The following is a 23,944-nucleotide window of genomic DNA, read 5'->3' as shown; positions in this document are numbered from 1 at the left end:
TGCCTTGGCAGTCTCAAGCCTATTCCTCTTTTGGCATGGTCCATGTTCCTCACAGAGAACTGTGAGCTTGAATCTACACAATCTGAATCCACTTCACTGTCATGAAGAACGAAGAATAGATGGAAAGGAAGACTGTCCTGAGTTGAAAAACAACAAACACTAGAAATGAAAACTACTTTTTGTAAACACTGAACACATGTCAAGTCTCCAATCCTCACCTGTAAAAGACTGTAAGAGGACTTGATACAAAATGGCGATGTTGGCAAGGATGTGAAAGAGCCAATGCTTTGGAGCCACGCTCAGCAGACAGTAAAAGCTTGATAACAGACAGGCATGAGTTAGCTTTAACTCACACCTCATGCAGGACTGGACACCAAACCCAGGGCTTCATGTGAGCTGGCAGTCTGCCAGTTTTCCAAATCCTCAGCCCTGCATAGGCATTCTAAAGGACCTAAAAGTAAAAGCACAGCTGGAGAGTGCAGGTGTGGCTCTGAGGTGAGTGTGTATTTAGCCTACTGAAGGCCCTGGGTTCAAACACTAGCACCAGTAAGAAAGCAGCCAGACTTAGGAAGGAAGCACCTTCAGTGTTTACAAAACAGTACTCTAAGGAAGTTCAGTTACTGTGTTTCAAGTGTCTGTGCCTGTGTTTGTGGTTATAAAAATGAATGACCCCCAAAGTAAAGCAAGATGCTACAGTATAAACTCTAAGGCTAGTTTACTGAAATTTATTTATTCTGGTATTGATAATTTCATATGGTTGGTTCAGCATTTCCTGTGAACTTAAAATTCCAAATAACCCCATCCACAATTACAGACGACTGCAGTTCCTGAATACTCACAGGACCTCTGCACCTTCTACCTGCCAGACGAAGGCATCAAAGCTTTTCAACAGTATCACTTTAGGAACACAGATTCCCAGGCCTCCAGCTTTAATTACTGCCCTGTAAATCTCAACAGATGAAGCTGAAAGGCCCACAGAAAATACATCACCTGAACCACATGAAGAAACAGCCACAGATGCTTGTGTGCATTCAAGTAAAAATAGAGTATTTATTCATTTCTTCCCACTAGAGGAACACACTGTTCTTAGACAGATGAATCATCAGTTATCAGGAGTTGCTTTTGGAGAATGATCAATGAACTCCTTTTCAGGGGTTGGGTATTGAAACCAGGGTCCATCACCCCGGGAACGCATCAGTTTTCGAACTTCATACTCCTTTAACCTGTAACAAAGAGAATAATAACTGCATATGAACACATGAGCAGGTGCAGCCACTATAGCAGTGAGCCTCAAAACAGAACCACCATAGGACAAAGATGCCTTCACAACCCCACAGCCACACTGCTCAGGGGTCTTGGCACACTAGACACATCACTGACTCTCCATGTTCCTGTGCATAACAGCCAAGATTGGAAGCAGCCTAGGAGTCCATCAACAGTTGAATGGATAAAGAAAATGTGTCACATGTACACAATGGAATGCCAGTCACAAAGAAGAATAAAATCATGCCATATGCAGAAAAATGCATGAAGCTGGAAGGCATCATGTCCTCTCCTATGTGGAATCCAGATCTCACACATTCTGATACATGTAGATATACACAGGACACAAAAAAAAGATGATGGAGAACTACTGGGGGCAGAAAGGGTCTAATAGGAGGACAGGAAGAGATCAGCAGGAAGGAAGAAAAAGGTAAGAGAAGGTAAAAAGAGGTAAAGATGAGTAACATACATCTTTATGAGATGACATCGGAAAGCCATTATTTCATACACTAAAAAAATTAATGAAAGAGAAAACAGTCCCACAATCCCAATGACAGAGCTAATCATTGTATACCGGATAGTCAGGCACAGCCAGCCAGGCACATGGAAGCAGACATCTGCTATACATACAAGCCAACTTGGGACTGCTGACTGTCATCTTGCTTCTCCGAAGGCCTGCTCCGTGGCTCTGTGACAAGCCTGCTCTGTCATCCCACCTTTTCAATGTTAATGTTAATACAGTTGGCTACAGAATGCCTACTAATGCGCCCGTGTGAGGATCCTGTACGGTGAGGTGACGTGCTGTCGTCTGCCTATCCTGCTGCTATCAATGTTAAGAGAGAACTTATCCAGAGAGTGGAGTGCCCCTCACCAGCATCACACGGAATGGCCTACATTAGATATTCAGTGAAAAACCAGTGCCAAAACACCCCCACCAATCCAGAGCCCAGGCAGCTGGCATGATACATCTCTACTGTGAGTGATCTCCACAGCACGAAAATACATTCACAACTCTACAGCCAAGGCCAACCCTTCTCCACGAAACCCTTGACCTTCCAAAGTATATGTATTAATCTTTTTATGAACAGAAATGTACAACTACATAGTTCACTTCCTAAGCGTTAGCCAGCTTTCTAACCTTACTTATGAGATTATATACATTTTTAGCTGTGACTTATAGAGTATATTTATTCAACTCTTCAGAAAAGACTAAACGCTTCTTTCCCCTACTCTTTTAAATATAACTACACAAAATATGTAACTGTCATACTAAAGAGAAAGAGTTCATAAAGTTGAGAGAGAGTAGGGACAGGAAAGACTTGGAGTGGGAAGGAAAGGAAGCAGAAATGATGTAAATGATAGTACTGTGGTAGAAAGTTCTTACAGAAATAAAAAATTAAACAAAAAAAACAAACAAACAAACAAACAAGATACAGCCAAAAACCCAAACAGCAAGGCTGGGGAAATGCCAGTCAGTGACGTGCTAGCCTTGCAAGGATGAGTCCCCAACCCAGGGAACCATCCGGGCCCACATTCCACTGCTAAGGAGGTGGGGACCAGCAGCAAACCCAGCTACTTGACAAGCTCCAGGTCAGTGAGAAACCCTGTCTCAAAATTTAAAAATAAAAAACAAAATAGGTGACTAGAGACTGAGGAACAATACTTGAGATGATTCGTTGACTTCCATAGACACACACACACATACACACACACACACAACTGTACACACAGACACACACCCCTATACACATACATCTTGCATACAAATACACACCAAAAAAATCAAAACCAAGCAAACAAACAAAAAAATAAGCACACTGTAGACTGAGAGAAACACAGTAGTACTCAAGGCACGTTCTTCGCAGGAAGAGAACTAACTAAAGGCACAGGGATAAGCCAGATTCATAAGAGGGTTGTATCTGCACTCATGAAACTTAATTCTAGTAACATTTTCTCTAGAAACAGGTACACAGGCTTACAGATGGTTTCTAGTTGTTATACAGGGTAGTTTCTAATGATGTGGGATGGAAGGAAGTCAGGCAGGTTGTGGAGTGGAGTACTGTGAACACAGAGTAGCTTATTTAAGAATTTCTTCCCAGGGCTGGAGAGATGGTTCAGTAGTTAAGCATACTTGCTGCATTCATGTCTGGTGGCTCACAAGGCCTGTAACTCTAGCTTCAGGAGATCTGATGCCCTTTTGGCCTCCATAGGACACATACACAGAGACATACACCCATGACCATTTAGAAGGGGACAGAGAAAGAGACAAAGACAGAGACAGAGCATTCCTTTCAGTATGAGCCATCACCTCCCCAGTCAGCAAAGATTCCCCTTTCTCCCAGGAGAGCCATCTAATGTTTCACTCACACATCCCGTTCTAAACCATTTTGTGCCCCGCCCCACTCTCCTACCGTAGGTCGGCCTTCTCAGATTCGATCTGGAGGATAGCAAGGGTTTTCTCGTAGTTCTTCTCAGGCCCATCGTAGAAAGTCCGGGCAATCCACCGTGATATTGGATGCTGAGAGCAAAGTTTCAAGTCAGGTAACTGAAACACTTACCTGCCAACAACTCTGATGTGCTTTAAGTCACTCTGACCACTGGGCTCACGCTATTTTTGCCCACTTTTGAGATAAGCACCTAAATGGCAGCATCTCTGCAGCTCAGGGGCGAGGTAGGAGACAAACCAAATTCTACTGATCCAAATGCAAAGGTCTTCCTACAGGACTGCAGAAATACTCCAATTTTATGCTTATTTAATTTAACCTATAAAACTTAACTTTTCTAATAAAAAAATACCATAATTGTTATTTATTAAAAATAGCATGAGCTATAAAGATGGCTCAGCAGCTGAGATCACTCACTGCTCTTGCAGAAGATCTGGATTCAATTCCAGAACCCACATAGTAGCTCATAACCATTGGAAATTCCAGTTCCAAGAGATCTGACACCCTCTACTGGTCTCCACACATGAGGAGTACCAAGCACACATGTGGAGTACCAAGCACACATGTGGAGTACCAAGCACACATGTGGAGTACCAAGCACACATGTGGAGTACCAAGCACATGTGGAGTACCAAGCACACATGTGGAGTACCAAGCACACATGTGGAGTACCAAGCACACATGTGGAGTACCAAGCACACATGTGGAGTACCAAGCACACATGTGGAGTACCAAGCACACATGTGGAGTACCAAGCACACATGTGGAGTACCAAGTACACATGTGGAGTACCAAGCACATGTGGAGCACATTCATACATTTAGGCAAAACACCCAATCATATAAAATAAATCAATCTAAAAGGGAATTAAATTTTAAAAAATGTATTATCTACTTGATGTAAAAAACTAAATATAAAAAATATATCATAAATGTTTAATTAAGACATTTATCACATTAACAAGATACCCAATAAAAGTTTGAATGAGCTTTTTGAACCTTGTAATACTCCCAGTGTTCCGGGATGTAGCCTTCTGGGATTTCTGCAAGTTCAGCTTCACCTAGGGAGAAAATGTTGACGATGCTGGGTTAGCATTTACAGCCAGTGTCCCCAGCTCCTCACCAGGTTCCACCCCACATTCAGAAACTAGCTTCCTCAAGATTCCTCTAGTGCTGAACTCCCTCACGAGGGACTAGCCATCTTGCAGGTGTTAAGACAGGACCTCCAGCATCTCAGCAGTTTCCTATTCTGTTCTTATAACAAGACATAATGAAGGACATGCTGGTTCTTACATTATCTGCTCCCCTGTAAATCTACCTGACAAAGTATTCTAAGATTCAAAAAAATTCAGCATTTTAGAATCCTGTTCAGAAGACCTTGTGTGCATTTGATGCTTCCAGACCTTAAGAATTTTAAACCCCTCTGTCAGTGCCTATCTTTCTGTGTGTCTCTCCATCTCCCGCATTCTCTCTTCCTAACTCTACCGTTACTCTATTTTCCTCATCTAGCTTGTCAAAACTGATTTTGGAAAAGGAGATATGGTGGTTTGAATAAGAATGATCCCATAAGCTCATTTGAATGCTTAGTCACCACAGGACAGAACTGTGTGAGAGGATTGTTAGGACTTTTAGTTTCACTGGAGTAGGTATTGGAGTATTCTTTGTTGGAGGAAGTGTGTAGATTGGGATAAACTTTGAGGTTTCAAAAGCCCCAGCAGGCCTAGCTTGTCTCTCTGCTTACGATCAGGATGTGGCTCTGGGCTACAGCTCCAGCACCACGCACACTGCCATGCTCCCACTAGGATAATAGGCTAATCCTCCGAAAGCTCCCAACTAAATGCTTCCCTTTATAAGAGTCTCCTTGATTATGGTCTCTTCACAATGGCTGGACGGGAACTAAGGCAGGGAGAAGGAAGAGAAGGCCTTTGGAAGCCACCTCCTCTATAGAAATGTCCTCCACAGGCTCACATGCTATTTTAAAGGTTTCAGAGCTTTTAGAAGGCAGGACCAGATGAAGCTTTTAAAAACATCAAGCCCACCTCTCTGTTTCCAGCAAAGCTTCTTTTGTTCCTAGTACCCTCCCATTTCTCATGGTAGACCAATGTCTCTCCTAAAACCGTGACAAAACAAACCCTTCTTCCTGAGAAAATCTGTGTCAGGTGATTAGTCACAGCAATGCAAGAGTAAATAATGTAAATGTTCACTTCCTTTTAAAAAATATGTGTGTTTGTTTACAAATGCTATTATTTCATGGAGTAAGGGCTGGATGGGGGACTTACCAATAAATATGTTCACCAGGGTTATGCCAATTATAACTGGGATCCCAGTCAGCAAAAGGTAGAATTTCTGTAAGGAAAAACATAAAGGTTTCTCTCATGGTCTTTTCTACTTCTCCCACCAAAATTATCCTCATTTGAGTTCCTCCTATCCTTACTAAACAAGCATGACAATTTTGAAATCAGAATCAAATCACTGATTACTGCCACATTCCTCTGATTTAGTTTTTAGACACAACAATTTAGCAGAGTACAATATATGTGCAAAATGACTTTTGACTTCTTAGTTAAAGCAATGTGATAAAGAAAATTATCTTAATTTCTGAATTAAGAACAAAGTGTAAAAACTGTAACATTTCAGCCATTGGATGTCACTGGAGTTGGTCCTGGTATGAAAAGAGGTCACTCAACTATGTGTGACAACACACTCCAGAGAATCCAGTATTTCATAGGTGGAGGCAGGAGGATCAGGAGTTTGAAGTTAGCCTTGGCCACACAGCAAATCTGAGACTAGCCTAGGATAGCAGGAGATCCTCTGATAAATTTTTTTTAAAAAGGGGGAAGAGCTAAGGAGAGGCAGTGTGCACAGTGGAAAGGAGGGGGAGGGATGAGAGACAGTGCACACAGTCAGGATTTGGGGGAGGGGAGAAAACAAGCCACCATTTCTAAGCCCTTGGGCGGTACAGACAAGCAGCATTCTAAACAGTATTATTATTTACACTCCTGCTGGATTAACAATATTGCCTTAAAATCAACATTCCCGCATTCAAAACACACACACACACACACACCCAAAATAGAGCTGTTTCAGAAGTCTTCCAGTGAGTCTATTGCTAAAACTATCTTAATTTTTTCCAAAACCTATCTTAGTGATACAATGACCAGTTCAGTGACTCAGTTTTAAGGTCTGTAAATCTGCTGTATTTTTCATGGGGCTGGGAGAGGACCACGGGACCTGATGCAGACACTGCCCACAAACTGGACTTCAAACTGTATGACCCTGAACAGAAGGAATGGCTGGCCCTTGACCTGCAGTCCCAGTGAATCCATGCTTTGAAAAAATGGTTCCAGCTAAAACTTAAAAAGTTCAGTAGCAAATCAGATACCCAATCTCAGTATCCTCTGGGGAAAAAGAAACTATTTTAAAACAAAAGACATCTCCTAAATAGGAATTTTCCTCCTAGACATACTATAGTTAAGAACATTTCAACTCACCATTAATCTCAAGAAGCGAGCGTCATAGTATAAAGAAGGCTTGATGACAAACAGTCTCTTGCCATGGTCCCCACTGTGCCGCACAGGAGCTGGAAATGTGAAACTGTTCAACAGGGCTCATAGGGTGGGGGTGCAGAGAAGACCACCAACATATGCGAGTAAATGTGTGCTGCTTGCACAGCAGAGCAGGCAGAACACGTTTCAGAGACGGACAGGCTGTTCTCAAGTACAGCTGCCACTGCCCCTTGTATCTTACTTTTTCTCAGGAAGCACACTGAAGCCCAGTCCTTACACGAGCTGGTGAGTGTTCAGCTGCAGAGCTCCTCACTTTAACTCACTTACAATCGTTTCAGGGTAGTGTGAAGCAGGCAGGGAGGGCAGATGCTCCTGACAAGCTGCTCACCCTTGCTTCCTCTACAGAAAACTAACATGCTAAAGCTCCCTAAAACAAAGGTGAACACCACCCCCTAACACAGGCAGGTAGACAGGACCAGCACCATCTCTAGCAGGAATCTGACTATTACAGCCTACACAGAGTTAAACTCAGAACCTGTGTATGCTAGCCAGACATTCTACCACCAGGCCATACCCCATCCCTCACACAGGCAAAATCCACTTATAAGTCCTTCTGACTAGGAATATCCTCCTCAGATCAGTTTTGGGATGATTTCGGCCTTGTTGGAGATAAGTAGAGGCAGACTGTGGCTCCTCGAGCCTCTTCCTCTGCTCCAGCTCCCCAGAAGCTGTGAGACTTTTTATCAGCACTCTATACCCAGGGTTCCCACTGAAGGAACTGCAAACATAACAGCAAAGAAAATGAACCTGGCCAAGACCTCTGGGTGGTGACGCTAGCATAAGAAAAGAAAGTTCCAATTATTCGAATTTAACAGCTACAACCCTGCAGTCCCTTCCTTCATAGAACATCTGTGCTGATGCTGTACCGTCAGATGCCACCCCCACTTTGACATGCCACACAACCATGAGTCTGCACAACTATCCTTTGCTGTCAGTATCCATGAGGAACTAGTTCTGGGTTCCTGGATACCAAACCTCCAGATAATCCAGGGCCTTCAGTAAAATGACATACAATAACCCACACATTCTCCTATGTACTATAACGTCTAGTAATATTGAATATACTGAACGCCATGCAAACCACTACTACATTGCATTGTTAAGGAAATAATAGCAGAAGAAAGGTGACAGGAGGAATGTATTTCGCATGTAGGTAGAGGCTCAGTTCTACCTGCCACTAATCCCCTCACTTTCAACTGCCCACAGTCTGAAGGTGGGAGCTGTCTGGATTTTAATCACCTGCAGCAGCTAACAGGGTTTAAGAAGTTAATTCACTAGAAAATCAGATATGGGCATGAACTTACTAACCACAGATCATACTACTAACACTGCAGAAGTGACAAGATAAGGGACCGACATGTTTTCAGAAACCCTTTTAAAAGTTACCATTATGGGAGAAAGTCAGGATGGTACTACAAACTATCACCAATTCACTGAACTAAAGAAAACTAAACTAAAGAAAGCAAGCCAGTAGGCAGCGCCCCTCCATTGCCTTGACCTGAGTGGGTAGAGACGCCATGGTGGTTTGAACAATGACCCCTGTAGGGAGTGGTATTAGGAGGTATGGCCTTGAAGGAAATGTAGTACTAAGGGTGGACCTTGACATCTCAGAAGCCCAAGCCTGGCTCAATGTTTTGTTCTTCTAGCTGCCTGCCTAGATGTAACTCTCGGTTGCCTCTCCAGCACTGTCTGCCTGCACGCTGCCAGGCTTCCTGCCATGACGGTAGGTAAGTGGACTAAACCTCTGAACCTGTAAGCCATCCCTAATTAAATGTTTTCCTTTATAAGACTTGCCATGGTCACGGTGTCTCTTCATAGCAATAGAAACCAAGACAGACAGCATACCTGAGCCATGGAAACACAAAGCAACTTTTAGAAAAATGGCTAATTCAATCATAATGAAACTGAGTCCTAAATAAGTCTTCATGCACACTTACAAAAGGCAAAATCTGAAAGTCTCAACACAAAGTAAGTAGTAAGTCCTACTTGGGTCCACAAAACCTTTGGCTGCCCACAAAAGAATCCATGGACAATCCAGCCTTACAGAGTTTGAAGGTAGCCTAGGTTACACGAGACTACAGAAAGTCACCTGGTTTTCATCTTCTGACCATTCCAGAAGTGTATCCATTCCAGAACACGGTTGCTTTGTTTTGAGACAGTATCCCTGTATAGCTTAGACTAACCTTGAGCTCTCCAAGCACTGCAGGCTTGAACTATGACCCTCCTGGCAGGGCACATACTTATATAGAGGACGTAAGGGGCCAGGTTGTTTACAAACCTGGCAAGTGACCTGGAGACGATAGCACTGAAGTCTGCATGGAGACAAAGTGCTGGTTCTTTGTATTTGATTTATTTGTATGTTTTGCTTGCATGCATGTCTGTGTGCCACATGTATGCCCAGTGTCCATGAAGTATCAGATACCCTACAGGATAGGCAGATGGCTGTGAGCCACCATGTGGGTGCTGGAAACTCAACAGATTACACATCTTTAAATAGCTAAAGAACTGTTGAGGAAAGAGGGCTCTACTATTTCTTCCTGAAGGGAAGATCAATGGTCAATGTGTAAAAAGAGCAGCTCTCTGCTTCAAACATTTCTAGAAATGTGGGAGCTGAAGATAAAACTGACTGCCTTGCCCATTTTCCAAAGCAGTTGTTCTTGTTGAAGAATCCACAATACAATATGGAGATCTTGTGTGATATAGGTCAGCCCAGACGATCAAGCCACTTCTTTCAGAAAACCTGATCACACGCCCTTATCTTCAAATAAAGAAGTGTTCATTCCCAACTCATCTCTGGCTTCCCAAGACAAATATCCCCAAGACGAGTGGAGCATGGTAGCCTATAACTTGAAGTTCCAGCAGTCAGGAGGCAGAGACCGGTTGAATCTAACCTGAGCCAAGCCAGCCAGGGCTACATAACAAGATGATGTCTAAGAAGACAAGTATCCCCAAAGAATCTCTCCTGGCTCCTGGGTTTTCTTTCTGCATGAATCAGCCCCTATGCCCTGGGTCCTTTGCCTGTGTCTCAAATCTCACCCTTCAGAGCTATGGGTCATCTCCCAACACAGCTCTTTTTCTGATTTCCCCAAATAGTGTTAGTCTCCTGCTTTTCCCGTACACAACACTTGGTAATTTCCTTTAGTGGGAAGAACACTAACCCTGATAATTTGTTAAAGCTCATGAGGTCAGAGGCCAATATGTGCAGCTCAGTCAGTCTCTCCAGTAAGCTTCAGTGACTGACACATCGAGGCAGGTATTGTGGGATCACTGGTGTTTCAAACAATCCAAAACTGGTCATTCATTGTCTTTCTCTAAATTCTCAGTAAAGGTGCCATTCTAATTACCTGGGCCAAAAAAGTCAAGTCCACTTCCTTGCATCTGTCAATCTTTTATCGCTTCTCAATGACAAACTGATAATGATTCTAAGAGGTGGTCTGGAAGGGAAGAGCATTTGGTGCAAGGCTTGATGACCTGAGTTTGATCCCCAGATCCCACAGTGGAAGGAGAGAGCTGATTCCCAATGCTGTCTTCTGGCCTCTATATGCATAGGCACTTTAGCTGTGTCAAGGCCCCATCTCCACCCCAATTAGGTCCTGGTCTCCTTCTTCCCCCTTCTCTGAGAACCCAGTTTTCCCAGGCACACCAGAAAGCCCACACCCTACTTCTGCCGGTTTCCCATGTTAAGGTGATTCCTGTATTCATTTTACATTGTATACTCCTCATCTGAGTTCACAGTACTGTATTCACGATCTGTTGATCCATTCTCCTCTACCCTGAGAAGTATCTGTTTATATTAGCTTCAGAATGGAAAGGGATTCAATGTTTTCTGCCCACAGCAAGCTGAAGGGAAGGGTTTGCTGCTTTGGGCCTGTGGCAAAGCGTGATGAAAGTTATGTGTTAGGACAAACTGCACACCTTCTAGTGGCTGGGAAGCAGAGAAAGAAAGAAGAGAGGCTGGTGCCCTTCAAGGGCCCCCTGCAATGACAGGAAGATCTTGGATTGGAATTCCACCTCTCAGAAGGGCTAGGTATGTAGCCTAGAGAAAAGAACTCACCTGGCTAGAGTATATAAGCACTTACATTTCATCAGCAGCACCAAAGAAATGAGCAAGTAAAATAAAAGGGTAAGTCTAATCCTGTGTGCATTGTCTAGCTTCGGTGCATGGTGCTAAAAATGTTTCCTACTCAAAACACTTCCCAGCAACTCTGTAAGGTATCTCGGAGATCAGCTGGTCATCTTCCAGAAGAGGAAATGAAGATCATGACCAAGTGCCTTCCACTTTAGCTTCCAGTAGGTGTTGACTCAAGGTCATAGAGCTTTAAAATTCTGCAGCCAGGATTTGAATCTCGGCAGCCTAGTAGTTCCAGAGGAAAGAAGATGGGAGAGGGGCCTAACAATCTTTCTGGGGTGTCCAAGGAGCTGGTGGAAGAGAGGAAAACCTTCATGGAGCAGTGGCAGATGCGGTATGCCTGTGAAAGCAGGGACATAGTCAAACAGTCACTCCTTCTCTGTTCTCACTGGAAAGGACACCGACTACCTGTGGTTCTCTCAGAACTGCAAGAGTGAGAAATAATATAGAACGAGGAACCACAGTCTTATCTCAGTTTAGCTAGACTACACTCAGCACCTCTGGGGGAGGATTCAAGGGATCTCTACTTGTATATCTGAGGATATTTATAATAAAAAATGATGTGCAAAAGGGCTTGATCAAGTAGTGTCAGCACATGGAGTTTGCATGCAGTTTAAATTCCTGCTGGGCATTTTAAAAGCACTGACCCTTTCTAGCATGTTCCAGAAGGCCCCTATGCATACTGCCTCAGTATAGAATGTGGCATAATTAAAATTAAGTTGGGAAAAAGGGGAAAACAGGACAAGGTGTTTGGAGGTTAGAGAGAATGTTTTGGCTTTAGGGTAATTTTTTTGTTTGTTTGTTTGTTTGTTCGCAATCTTCCTAATGCTGCATCCCTTTAACGCAGTTCTTCATGTTGTGATGCCCCCAACCATAAAATTATGTTCGTTACCACCCCATAATTTTGCTACTGTTATCATAATGTAAACATCTGTGCTTCCCTATGGTCTTAGGTGACCCCTATCAAGGAGTCGCGACTCTCAGGTGGAGAACCACTGCAAGACATTAAAGACACGACTGCATTAACATACAGCGGTTACAATCTGCGCTGAACTCACCATTACACATTCTCTCACATTCGTTCGCTCTTTTAAAAAACAAGCATAATATATTTTCGTGGACTTCTCAGACACTGTGATCTTCACGGACACAGTTACCCCTGTGCCCAACGGGGCTGTCACCTGGAGCCTAGGAACATCGTTACAGCCTTCACTTGAGTGCGCTTCTCAGCAACTTCTATCTGCGGGTTAGAACGAGCTGCAGGTGCCACCCATCCTGATTCTGCCCTACGCCCAGCGACGTAGCGCAATCCTGTACTCCCTGGAAACCGGGACAGGAGCCTCGGACCTCCAAGACCCTGTCTCAATAACGAAGAGCGCGTAGTTAGTTGCCTTTGGACGCGCGGGCCGCAGCTCCGCGCCTGTCTTAGCCGGCTGCGAGTTTGCAGCGCCCGGCGTGGCAACGCTCTTCGCAAACGCTGAGCTTAAACAAGACCATCAGATTTCTGCAGCAGCTTTTCACACAGCCAGCGCCCAGTCTCCTCTAGAGCCCCAGCCCGACCTTGTCCCCGCTCTCTCCCTCGGAGGTCCCCAAGGTCACCTGGAAACAGCCCTCCCACCTCTCACCCGCGTCTCCAAGGCCCGCACCCACCGACAGCCTTCGGAAAGCTCCGTGTGAGAAAACTTCCGACTCCGAGTCTAGTGACAGCGCGGCGGCCAGACAGCGCTGTCAGCGCGGCTACCGAAGCCCGCTGCAGCAGGCTCATGGCCGCCATGGCTACTCCGGCCACGGGAGGAAGTGAGGTAGGAACGGGAGCCGGGAGGGACAATCCACCAGTGAGAGCGAACGCTGGAGGAGGCCATATTGAGTGAGGGTAGCGACCGGTGCTTGCTAGCTTCATAAGCAGGCGCTGGCGAACAACAGTGACGACGTCGTAGGTGGGGCGCTCGGAGAACGCCTTGTAAACTCTACGGCATACTAGGAGTCGGTGAGAGAGAGCCATGGGAGCGGCCATGTTTAGTAAGGGCAAAGCCTGTTTCTGTTTGCTTCACTTCTCTCACTCAACCAGCGGAAGTAACCTCGTGAACACCGGCCCGGTGGGTCTACTTTAGAAACATGGCTGCGACCAGTCTAGTGGGTATTTGTAGAAGAACATCAGCGTTCCTGAAGGCTGCTTGTTCCCTAGTAAATCCCAAGGCCCCTGCTATCTCCGGGTAAGTGCCTTTGGGCGCTTCTTGCAGTGTGCAACAGAGCTGAGATAGGCCACCAGGGAGACAGAGAACGTGACCTTGGAGTCGCCGGCCCGAGCGCATCCCGTTCTTCCTCCAGCGCTCTGTAGCCGGGGGCGATGGAGTATCAGACGCTCGGTGTTTGCTCGGACGCGCAGTGTACTGTGGCTGGGTAGGTTGGGAGGGGTTTCCGAGGAGTCCTGAGCTGTGGAACCGAAGGCTTGGCCAGGTCTGTGTACCGTGGACGCACACAGATTGTCCAGCAGATAGTGATGAGAGTAGGTAAGTCAACAGCTGTTTCTGCAAGTATGACAAAGACAGCTTACTCTGAATGGAAGTTTGCCTGCAGGGAGCCGAGTTTTAGACATAGTAGAGTACAGATTAACTGAAGGAAGCAATCCATGTTCTGTGGAATACTCCCCTATTGTGCACCTATTAACACTAACTTTGGAAATTAGCTTTTTAAAACCTTGCAGAGTTGTAACTTGACTAGGGTGACAAACTTGAATAAATGTTTTTGTCTTTCATTATCTTTTTTCCTTAAAAAAAAAAAGAAGAAGAAGAAGAACGTTCAACTTGAAGCTGAAGAGATGGCTCAGGGTTTAAGTGCATGTGTCGTTCTTGCAGAAGACCCAAGCTGGGTTCACTAACTTGGCTTCTGGTGGTTCACTAACGCTTCCAATTCCTGGTGATCAGATTCCTTTGACCTCTAAATGCCACACACAATGGTGCACATATATATGTAGGGAAAACATTCAAATACACAAACCTTAAATGTTTTTAATAAAACAATTTGTACTGGCTGGGTTTGTGTTAACTTAACACAAGCTGGAGTTATCACAGAAAAAGGGGCCTCCCTTGAGGAAATGCCTCCATGAGATCCAGCTGTAAGGCATTTTTTTCAACTAGTGATCAAGGGGGGAGGGCCCAGCTCATTGTGGGTGGTGCCATCCCTGGGCTGGTAGACCTGGGTTCTATAAGAAAGAAAGCTGAGCAAGCCAGGGGAAGCAAGCTAGTAAGTGACATCCCTCCATGGCCTCTGCATCAGCACCTGCTTCCTGACCTGCTTGAGTTCTAGTCCTGACTTTCTTTGGGATAAACAACAATGTGGAAGTGTAAGCTGAATAAACCATTTTCTCCCCAACTTGCTTCTTGGTCATGATGTTTTTACAGGAATAGGAACCCTGACTAAGACACAATTTTATCGTGTTTTTTTTTTTTTAATAAAAATTAATACCTGTCACTCAGAAGAGAGGCAAATATTTTGAAGATGATAAAGCCAGTTGTGAATGCTCAGATGAACACATTACTGTTTCTTCTTAAATTTTGCAGATATACACATTCTATTCACCATTATTTCCCCAGAACAATAGAAACCTTATTAGAGTAAAACAGTAACCATATATTCTTATCCCATGTTAACCAGTCACTGGCACTTTGTCACATTTTTCAAGACTCCTGTTTTTATGCTCTTTATCTGCACTATTTGACAGAGATCAAAATTCATAGAACCAAGGACATTGCCTTATAAGTATGACCCTGTGATCACACTCAGGAGTACACTGCTATTGTTTAGCATATATTTCAGAATAAACATAGAAATTGCCCTATTGCTTCCTTTCCTTTTTCTTTCCATTTAATTCTCGCCATTCAGTTCCATTCTTCTCTTCAGGGCCCAATAGTTGCCATTAATCCAATGTTTCTTTCTTTGTCATCATACTGGCAATTTGGGTAGGACTTAGATTTATTATTAATATTGTTATTTTATCATAATCAGTTTCAAGTCAAGAGTCACGGATATAGCTTAGTGGTAGAGCACTTACCTAACATGCCTGAAGCCCTAGGCTCAATCCTTAGTACACAGGAAAACAAACAGATTCTAGTCAAATATTCTTGGTTGAAAAGAAACATTTCACATTTTTTTAAAGTCATCTTACCAGATCATTAAGTGTTTTCAGAAACATAATTTCTAACTATGAATAATCATGCATAAGGTTTTTGTGTAGTTAAACAGTGTTGTATGTTTATGTAGTTAACAGCTCTTTAATACGGCATTCAGTGCCTTTGTGGATATCTTAACCCTGGAGCTTCTGTCAATTGTGCAAAAAGTTTCTAGATACAGAATGACTGAATTAAATGAGAAAACATTGTGCCTTTTGAATGTTGCTACATTGACTTTCAGAATGGTTTTAATCTGTCCATAAATGTTTCTGCTACAGTGGAGGAAGCACCTAAAAATGTTACTCTAAAATATAATTGTGGGGTCAGCAAGATGGCTCAGGAGGTAAAAAGTGCTTTCCACTCAAGCCTGTTGACCTCAGTTTGATCCAAAGAACCTGAGTAGTAAGAACTGGGTGCAGTGGCAAACATCTCCAATCCCAGCATTCTTGGGCCCAGATAGGAGGTAGAGAAAGGGAAAGCAGCCACTTTCAAACCTGCTAACCTGAGTATTCAGCACAGCAGCATAAAGGAGAAAGACTGTGCCTCAACGAGGTGGAAGAGAATCAATACCAGAGGTAGACTTCTGACTGCTACCTGTGTGTCATGGCACAAGAATTCACATACACACATATGCACTAACAGTAAATAAAAAGATATATGTATATATATATATATATATATATATATATATATATATATATTGTGTTATCTGAAATTATAGAGTAGCAGTCTATACAGTAAATACTTTCTTGTGTATTTCAAATTGACACTGTAATAAAGAAATGCTTCTTGCTTATAAAGTCTGAACATTATAACGTTTACTCATTTGTTCCTTATTTGTGTTCACTTGCAGGTCTCCTCTTAGTTTGCTGCATAAGAACACAGCACCTGTCACATCTTTTCTCCAATGTAAACTATTTCATACCACGATGTCGAGGAAAGGACTAGAAGAATTTTTTGATGACCCAAAGAACTGGGGAGAAGAAAAAGTCAAATCTGGTGAGATATATAAATGGTCTGTAGAAATTAATTGAGTTCTCCATCATCTTAGGATTATTCTGTTTAGGATTTCCTTTTAAAATTTCCTTTGGATTTTAAAGGTCATTCTTCTAACTGAAGTCAAACTTGTTGGCTGGTTGGTAGGCTGCTTAGAAGAGGGGTGCTTTGAACGTGTTTAACAACATGAGGCTTGGCTTTATTTTAGTTGGTGTCTTTCTTTTTAAAGTAGTAATTAAAAATAGTTGGAAGTGACATTAAAGAAGGAAGTTGCATTTGACACAAATATCTTTGTCTTTGCCAGTCATGTTACTGATATTTTCATGTTGGTATTTAATTGAATTCTAACGTATATAATGTGGCAATTCTCTTGCACCTGTTACAGATATAGAAACATTGAATTTTGAGAGTGAATAGTCAGCCAGGACACAGAGGTAGAAGCATCATTCAGTGTCACACTTTTCTCCTCCCAGGAGCCTCATGGACCTGCCAGCAGCTGAGGAACAAAAGTAATGAAGACTTACATAAGCTTTGGTAAGTGTTCTGCATAGTGAAATGTCACAGTTTAACATTGGAGTTAAAACTATCCCCCACATGAGAAAGAAGCGACCGAGGGATTTGTTTTCATGGGACAGTGGGTGATTGTGTGAGCTTATAAATATGTGGCAGAGGATTGCATTAAGACATGTTTCACAGTTTCAAGATGGCCAGAAATTTAAAATTTTGCCTCAAGTGCTGAGTCAGACTACCACTATTAAACCAGTAGTGTCAGGAAACAAGGTCAGAAATGACCCAGGGACTGATTGATCACGTTTTCCCCTTCCTCGTTAACTTAATATAAATGCTGATGGAAAGCAGATAAAGACCTGTATGCGCTTCCCTATATTTGTAGTCCAAAAGCTGACTCACCTCATACTTGTTAAAATGAACCCTGTTATCTGCAACTCACAGGAGTCTTAAACCCTAATTAGGAACAACAAGAGGCTAGGTTTCCAGGGTGGTAAAGTAACCAACGATTAAACAAAATGTGGGGTCTTGATTATTAACCACCACACACAGAGAGGATGGAGAAAGAAGGCCACAATTCTCTCAGAAAGCTACAGAAGTGGAGCCTGGACTTACTAAGGTCCTGTTGCCCTAAATACACCTGTTTCTTTTCTCACCTCATTTGTTGGGAAGGCTATTTAAAAACTGAAAATGTTGAACAGAAGAAAGGGAATGTTCCATCTTAAGCAGGATTCCTTTTCCCTGTTCTAAAAGAACATTCAGAAGATGTCTCTAAAGTCTCACTACTAGCCAGATGTTAAGGAGTCATTCACAGCTTCTGTCATTCTTTTTACTCCATTTCATGGCCTGAATTTTTAGTCTATTATCCTGGTGGGTTGCCTCAAAGGCTGTGTAAGTAGATTGTTCTGGCATATGCACCTGCTGTCTTTCGTTGTAGTATTTAGCCAAAGCTTGTTTTGTTTAAACCCTACTTGTTTAGGGGGAAACCTTCCATGGTCTCTGTAGGCTTTTGGCTTCTCTTGAATAATCAGGTGTCTGTGGCTCTGTGCCAGCCCTGACCAGACTGTGGGGCAGTGCCTGCCTAGCCCCTCAGCTGTCACTGTTACTCAACCCACCACGTTCATTATTATTACCTGGGTACTATATGGTGAGTACTTAATTTTTATCCCTAATTTGGAGGATTAGTTTTCTTAACAGATTAAAGAATAGCATATCATTTACAAAACCCATTCACACTGTGCTTATTTGTTATAGAAAAATAAATTTTAGTAAAACACTGTTATGAGTTATTGATAAGGTCAGCTTAGGACTGTCTCAGCCTTCACTGTGCTAAAACCAACATCCGCCACTCCTCCTGCCAGGACTGTCTGCATCCTAGCATAAAGTTCCCACTTCCTTTGTCTAGATTGTACTGACCTCCAGTTACTGTAGTAATTCTGAAGCTGGGGTACTCACGACACCCCTTTCCCTAGCCTAGCCATGACAGTGCTTTAGAGTTCAGCTGCCTTGTCCCTTACATCTTAAAGTCCCTACCAGGAAGTCTTCCCTGGTTACCTTCACTCTAGAGGAGATGCCTCGTGTCCACACCTTAACTATTCTAATACATGTCATCTCCCTAATGCAGTAAGCCACATTGGAAGTAGCATGGCAGGCTAGAGGTGGAATTTACACAGAAGTCTGAGATGTGGACCCAGAATTTGCTGTGTGACCCATGATCTTAGTCCCTGACTACTCTGAGCTGTCTTCACTAGAGAGGGAACTAGTACCAACCTCAAGGTTGTGAAGAATGCTCAGCACTTGGGAGTGCAATAGCTGTATAGTAGACATTGTTCATCTTCCTCCCGTGAATGGAGAGGCTGTGCCTAACGCTCTGTTAGTGACCCTCTGGCACTCTGCAGAGGACACAACACTGAGTAAGCTGGAGGGTGGCTCTTCATGATGGCGCGGTGTGAGCTTTTGAAGGACTTCAGGACTTTCACAGCTTTTCATTTTGATGTGAGAAATTACTGGAGAATAGCATCACAGCTTTGTATTTGGTACAGGTATGTCCTTCTGAAGGAAAGAAACATGCTTCTAACTCTAGAGCAGGAGGCCAAGCGACAGAGATTGCCAATGCCAAGTCCAGAGCGGTTAGAAAAGGTAGGATTGTGGGCGCCAAGACTCTTGCTTGGGGTTAAAGCTAAAAACTCTTTGTTCATGGTTCTTATATTTCTTTCCAACACCATTCCAACAGTGTCACATGTGAGCATTGTGTCACAGGTTTTAAACACCTTTGCTGTCCCCTCATTCTCAGTTGCTACTTGCAGATGGTGATTTATTCTTATCTTGAGCAGCTACTGGGGGGTAAAATTGCCAGGCCATACAGTAAGTCTGTAGTGAGCTGCTTCCTAATGCAGCCGTGCACGGCAGGCTCATCCATGAAGGCAGCCCTGTATGGGAGCTTGTGCCACGGAGCCCATGTTCAGTCTCCAGTGTCCAGGCAGTAACGTGCTCATTGACTCACATTCTAGCTCAGTCTGGCCATTCTCCAGTAACTCAGCCGCTCTTTAGTTGGAGGTTCTGATGTGCCTCACCCTAAGATTGTTGGAGAGCTCAGCACTTGGTTTTTCTGTCATGTGTCAGTGAGAGCAGAGCTGAGCTTTGTACAGTCGTAGTACTGAGCCCCACCTCAGCTCACATGCCTTTCTTTCCCCACACCATTAATAAGCATTCCCACATACTACCTGCAGGTAAAAAGCCACAAGTGACACTGTGTCTGCCAAGCCTAAGTGTGCTCTTTGCTGGGACAAAGGCAGCAGTGGTTGTCACTGCTCTTTGGCTCGCTGCATTTTCAAACTGACTGCTAATGCCGTGTGCATTCGGAAACAAGTATTAAGAAAGGAAACGATATAACTTCAACAGGTTACAGAAAGTCATGCTATAGACATCCCTGAACACACCCGTCAAAGGGGCTTCTCACAAAGTACTATATAGGATGGTTTTAAATAAAAATACAAGTTCCCCACTTTGAAGATTTTCTTGAGTTCTTTTGGAAAGCAGTTGCAGGTGATGGCTGAAGTTAGCTGTCTTGTTCTTGCCTCAGGTTGTTGACTCCATGGATGCCTTAGATAAAGTTGTCCAGGAGAGGGAAGATGCTTTAAGACTTCTTCAGACTGGTCAAGAAAAACCAAGACCTGGTGCTTGGAGAAGGGACATCTTTGGACGAGTCATCTGGTACATGATTACATTGACTTCTAAGAGTGGAGATCAGTTGCCATGTTTCCCCTCTCCATACCTCTAAAACTCCTCCTGTGGATATTATTAGAGGTCTTATGTAAAGAGAGGTCCCATCCCCTAGACTACAAAACATGGCTTGTAAAAACCCATCCCACTGGTTCTTGTCTTGTGTGGATCATAGGTTCTTTCAAGAGTTTCATGAAAGTTATGGATTCTTCTGACAGAAAATCAGCCTATACACATGTAATATCAGATCCTAAAACTCAAAACTAATTTTAAATATACCTCTACACCCCCCTGCACATTAAGGTCCTGGGGTTCTGGAGAGTTCTAAGCAACAAGGTCAGTTTATCTGTTTCACTAGCATCAGGATAAGCCCTGGTCCAAGTAATGAACAGCTTACCTCCTTCCAGGGAAGAATCTAAGATTCAGCTTAGACACTGAGCAATAAAGGACCCAGAGGACCCAGGACATACTAATTTAGGGACATGTAGTATCTTGAACACGAATTAGCACATAGAGAAGCTTGAGGTGGCTAGATATTCTCTGAACCCACCACCTTATAAATAGTACCACTCACCTAATGTGGAATTTCAGCCATCCTGTCAGGAACCATCTAATCCAGGCAGAAAGAGAGAAATTGCCAAAACCCCATGTAAAAAAGAGCCAGGCAGTGGTGACACACACCTTTAGTCTCAGCACTCCAGAGGCAGAAGCAGGTTATCCACAAAGTGAGTTCCAGAAAAGCCAGGGCCAAACAGAGAAACCCTGTCTCAAAATAAGTAAACTCTTCCAAGGATTTAGTGATATAACTCTGGTTGAAAAATCTTCAGTATACAATTTTAACAGCATTTGCTAATAATTTTTTTAAATTGTGCTTTAAAATAAATCAGTACTTTACCTGTTCATGGGTATATATGTGCTGTGGTATGTGTGTGGAGGTCAGAGGGAACCTGCTTATCTATCTCACTGGCCCTGTTATCTAATAATTTTTATTTGGTTTAATTTAAGGCAAAATTAATATTTTATTATCAAACACATCAATAATTATTAATTTTAACTTAATAATTTGAGGCCAACTAGAAAACAGTGAAAAATTGAAGTAAAGATGTGTCAAATATTTTGTATAAAGCCATAACTTCACTTTTTTGGCAGGCACAAATTCAAGCAGTGGCCTATACCTTGGTACCTAAATAAGAGATACAACAGAAAGCGGTTCTTCGCAATGCCTTACGTGGATCGCTTTGTCAGGTGAGCAGTGTCTTCATGATGAAGCAGCCTCCTTGCTCCTTATGGCATGCAATCTGAGCTTCCTTTTACCACCTCGGTTTCTAGTACATAAAGAATATGTTTTTATTACTTTAAAAAAGGAAATAGCACTAGGTTGAATAAAGGAAAAAAATGGTGCCATATATCTAAAACCTTATGTGCATAAAGTCACTGTATCAATAGCTGTATCCTTTTGAAAGTTGTATGGTTTCTGTATGTCTGAAACAGAAGGGAAATTCTATGGTACCATGTGGTAGCACTTTTCAGGGCTCGGGGCAATGGGAGGTGTCTGAAATAATGCTATGCTACAGCCTGCTACCCCAAGCATTTCCTTTGGCAGATTCTGCACTCAGTTTATATGAGACAAGGAGAACATGGTGCTTCTGTTACAGAATTGTAGTTGGCAATAACCATCAGCTAGGCCATTCTTAAGGAATTAGGTAAGATTCTTCTTTTTTAAAAGTATATGAGTACATTATAGCTGTCTTCAGACACACCAGAAGAGGTTATCAGATCCTATTACAGATGGTTGTGAGCCACCATGTGGTTTCTGCGTGTTGAACTCAGGACCTCTGGAAGGGCAGTCAATGAATGCTCTTAACCTCTGAGCCACCTCTCCAGCCCAAAGCTACTTAAAACACTGAAGCCTTACCCCAAAAGCAGGCAAGCCAAGACTGTTTAATTATCACACTGCAGTTAGAAGAGAGGCAGGGAGACATGAGATTGCAGTATCATAATGAAGGGTGACTTGCACACTTTAACTGCTATGCTGGCACACCTGTGACTCAGCACTAGCGGCTGAGGAAGACTGGGTACAAAAGCCCTGGTTAGTCCTGTTAACAAACAAAACCTGCCAGGGATTCTTTCTGCTTTCAACAAGGCTCTTCACAAATTGGTTTCTACCCCAAAACTTAATCCATAGCAAAAATAAGAGACATTACTGTTTGCCCGTGTGTGCACATACATACTGTCCTAGTGTGATTTGTGTGTGCAAGTTAGGGGACAACTTGCAGGAAGTACTTCTCTCGTATAGTCCAGGTTCAGGGAATTAAAGAAGTGCCTTCACCTGCTGATCCATATCACTAGCCATTTTAGTTTTCAGACTGAGCATTAAAATGTTTAGTATGTTTGAGTCAACCAACTCTTCATCTTCCTCTCTGAACCAGCTCCCTATTCCTTTGTTTTCATTGGTTCTGTGTAGGCTGGGCGCCCATTGTAGGCCAGGCCAGCCTAGAGCTCTGCCTGCTGGGATTAAAGGGACACCAACATACCTAACTTCGTTTCCGTCCAGTGTACCTGTGCAGTGAGGCCCTAAAACCACCTGTATTTCAGAACCAGTCTTGGGTTCAGTCTGTCCTTCAAATGGCTCCTGAACTGCATCTGATCTTCTTCCATTGTCTACTCTAGCATAGCCCCTTGCTAACCATGGTCCTCCCTCTGCTCTTTGCTTCATGATTATCAAGGCTTTTATCACATTGTTTCAAAACTATACAGTAGCCACCTGTCTCCAGAACAGCGCCCCTGCTCCACCAGCTGTAGTTAGGCACGTCCTCCATCAGTGAGAACATGACTGTCTCCTGACCCCTTGCTCATCCCCTCTGGTGTTGCTCCTACAGCTTTGAAAGCTTTCCACATTTAAGACTTGGTTAAGGTAAGAAGTCTACATTGCTTCTGCTCAGGTTCTGCAGGTGCTTTTCCTTCCATCATCTTGTGTGTTTGTGGTGATCACTGTTAAAGCTTGATTTATATATAGCAAGTGCCGACATGACTGTGGCTCTTATAGTTGGCTAGGACATGCTTTGAGAAATGGGGGAATGGTTTTGTCTAAGTTGCTGTTATGTTTTTATTCTAGACTGAGAATTGAGAAACACGCCCGTGCTGAAGCAAGAAAGAGAAATTTACAGGAAAAGAAAGAAAAAATTCTCCAGGCAAAGTTTCCACATCTCTCTCAAGACCAGAAATCAAGTACTGTCTAAGATGAGACCCTGAAGTCCAGTTGTTCTTAAAGCCTGTGTTCTGATATGAATATCTGTTAAGTTTATAAAGAAATGTTCTTGTCAAGTGACATCATTAACTCCACAGTAGTGTTCCTTCTACAAAAACCAACCAGGTTCAGTTCCCAACGAGCAGGTCCTGACATCTAAGCAGCTTGATGTCACCTGATGTCTTGTTATAAATGTAATGCTGTTTGCCAGAGCAATGCTAACAGCAAAGTCAGCTTGGAAATGCTGCTCTCACCAATAGTGTTACAGTTGGGGGGGGGAGCACAGTATTTAAGGGCACTTGTTGCTCTTCCAGAGCAACCAGCACAAATACGGAAGCTCATAACCATCAGTAACTCCAGGTCATGGGGAACCAACGCCCTCCTCTGGTGCAGACGCCAGGC

The 23,944-nt window shown here is 43.3% G+C and overlaps 2 protein-coding genes across 3 annotated transcripts; one reads left to right on the top strand and one right to left on the bottom strand.

Moving 5' to 3' along the window:
* Positions 1-1,021: 1,021 nt before the first annotated feature.
* NDUFB5 (NADH:ubiquinone oxidoreductase subunit B5) lies at positions 1,022-13,210 on the bottom strand. Its single transcript, XM_080929646.1, has 6 exons — positions 13,052-13,210; positions 7,198-7,286; positions 5,986-6,052; positions 4,706-4,767; positions 3,675-3,781; positions 1,022-1,223 (listed from the first exon to the last, which is right to left on the bottom strand). The coding sequence occupies exons 1-6, from the start codon at positions 13,173-13,175 to the stop codon at positions 1,103-1,105; spliced, it is 570 nt and encodes a 189-aa protein (XP_080785772.1). The 5' UTR covers positions 13,176-13,210; the 3' UTR covers positions 1,022-1,102.
* Positions 13,211-13,460: 250 nt separating this feature from the next.
* On the top strand, positions 13,461-23,549 carry MRPL47 (mitochondrial ribosomal protein L47). 2 transcript variants are annotated; one of them, XM_080929640.1, is made up of 7 exons: positions 13,461-13,614; positions 16,424-16,569; positions 17,040-17,100; positions 19,116-19,212; positions 20,156-20,286; positions 21,445-21,540; positions 23,411-23,549. In XM_080929640.1, exons 1-7 carry the CDS (start codon positions 13,517-13,519, stop codon positions 23,532-23,534), a joined length of 753 nt encoding a protein of 250 aa, XP_080785766.1. In that variant the 5' UTR covers positions 13,461-13,516; the 3' UTR covers positions 23,535-23,549. The 2 variants fall into 2 exon arrangements, with proteins under 2 accessions (XP_080785766.1, XP_080785767.1); XM_080929641.1 differs by lacking the exon at positions 13,461-13,614 and adding an exon at positions 13,813-13,911.
* Positions 23,550-23,944: the final 395 nt, after the last annotated feature.

This window comes from Micromys minutus, assembly GCF_963924665.1.
Source record: "Micromys minutus genome assembly, chromosome: 15".
Lineage (NCBI taxonomy): Eukaryota > Metazoa > Chordata > Mammalia > Rodentia > Muridae > Micromys > Micromys minutus.
The sequence above is the reverse complement of the archived record's forward strand: the minus strand, read 5'-3'. Positions and strand labels throughout refer to the sequence as shown.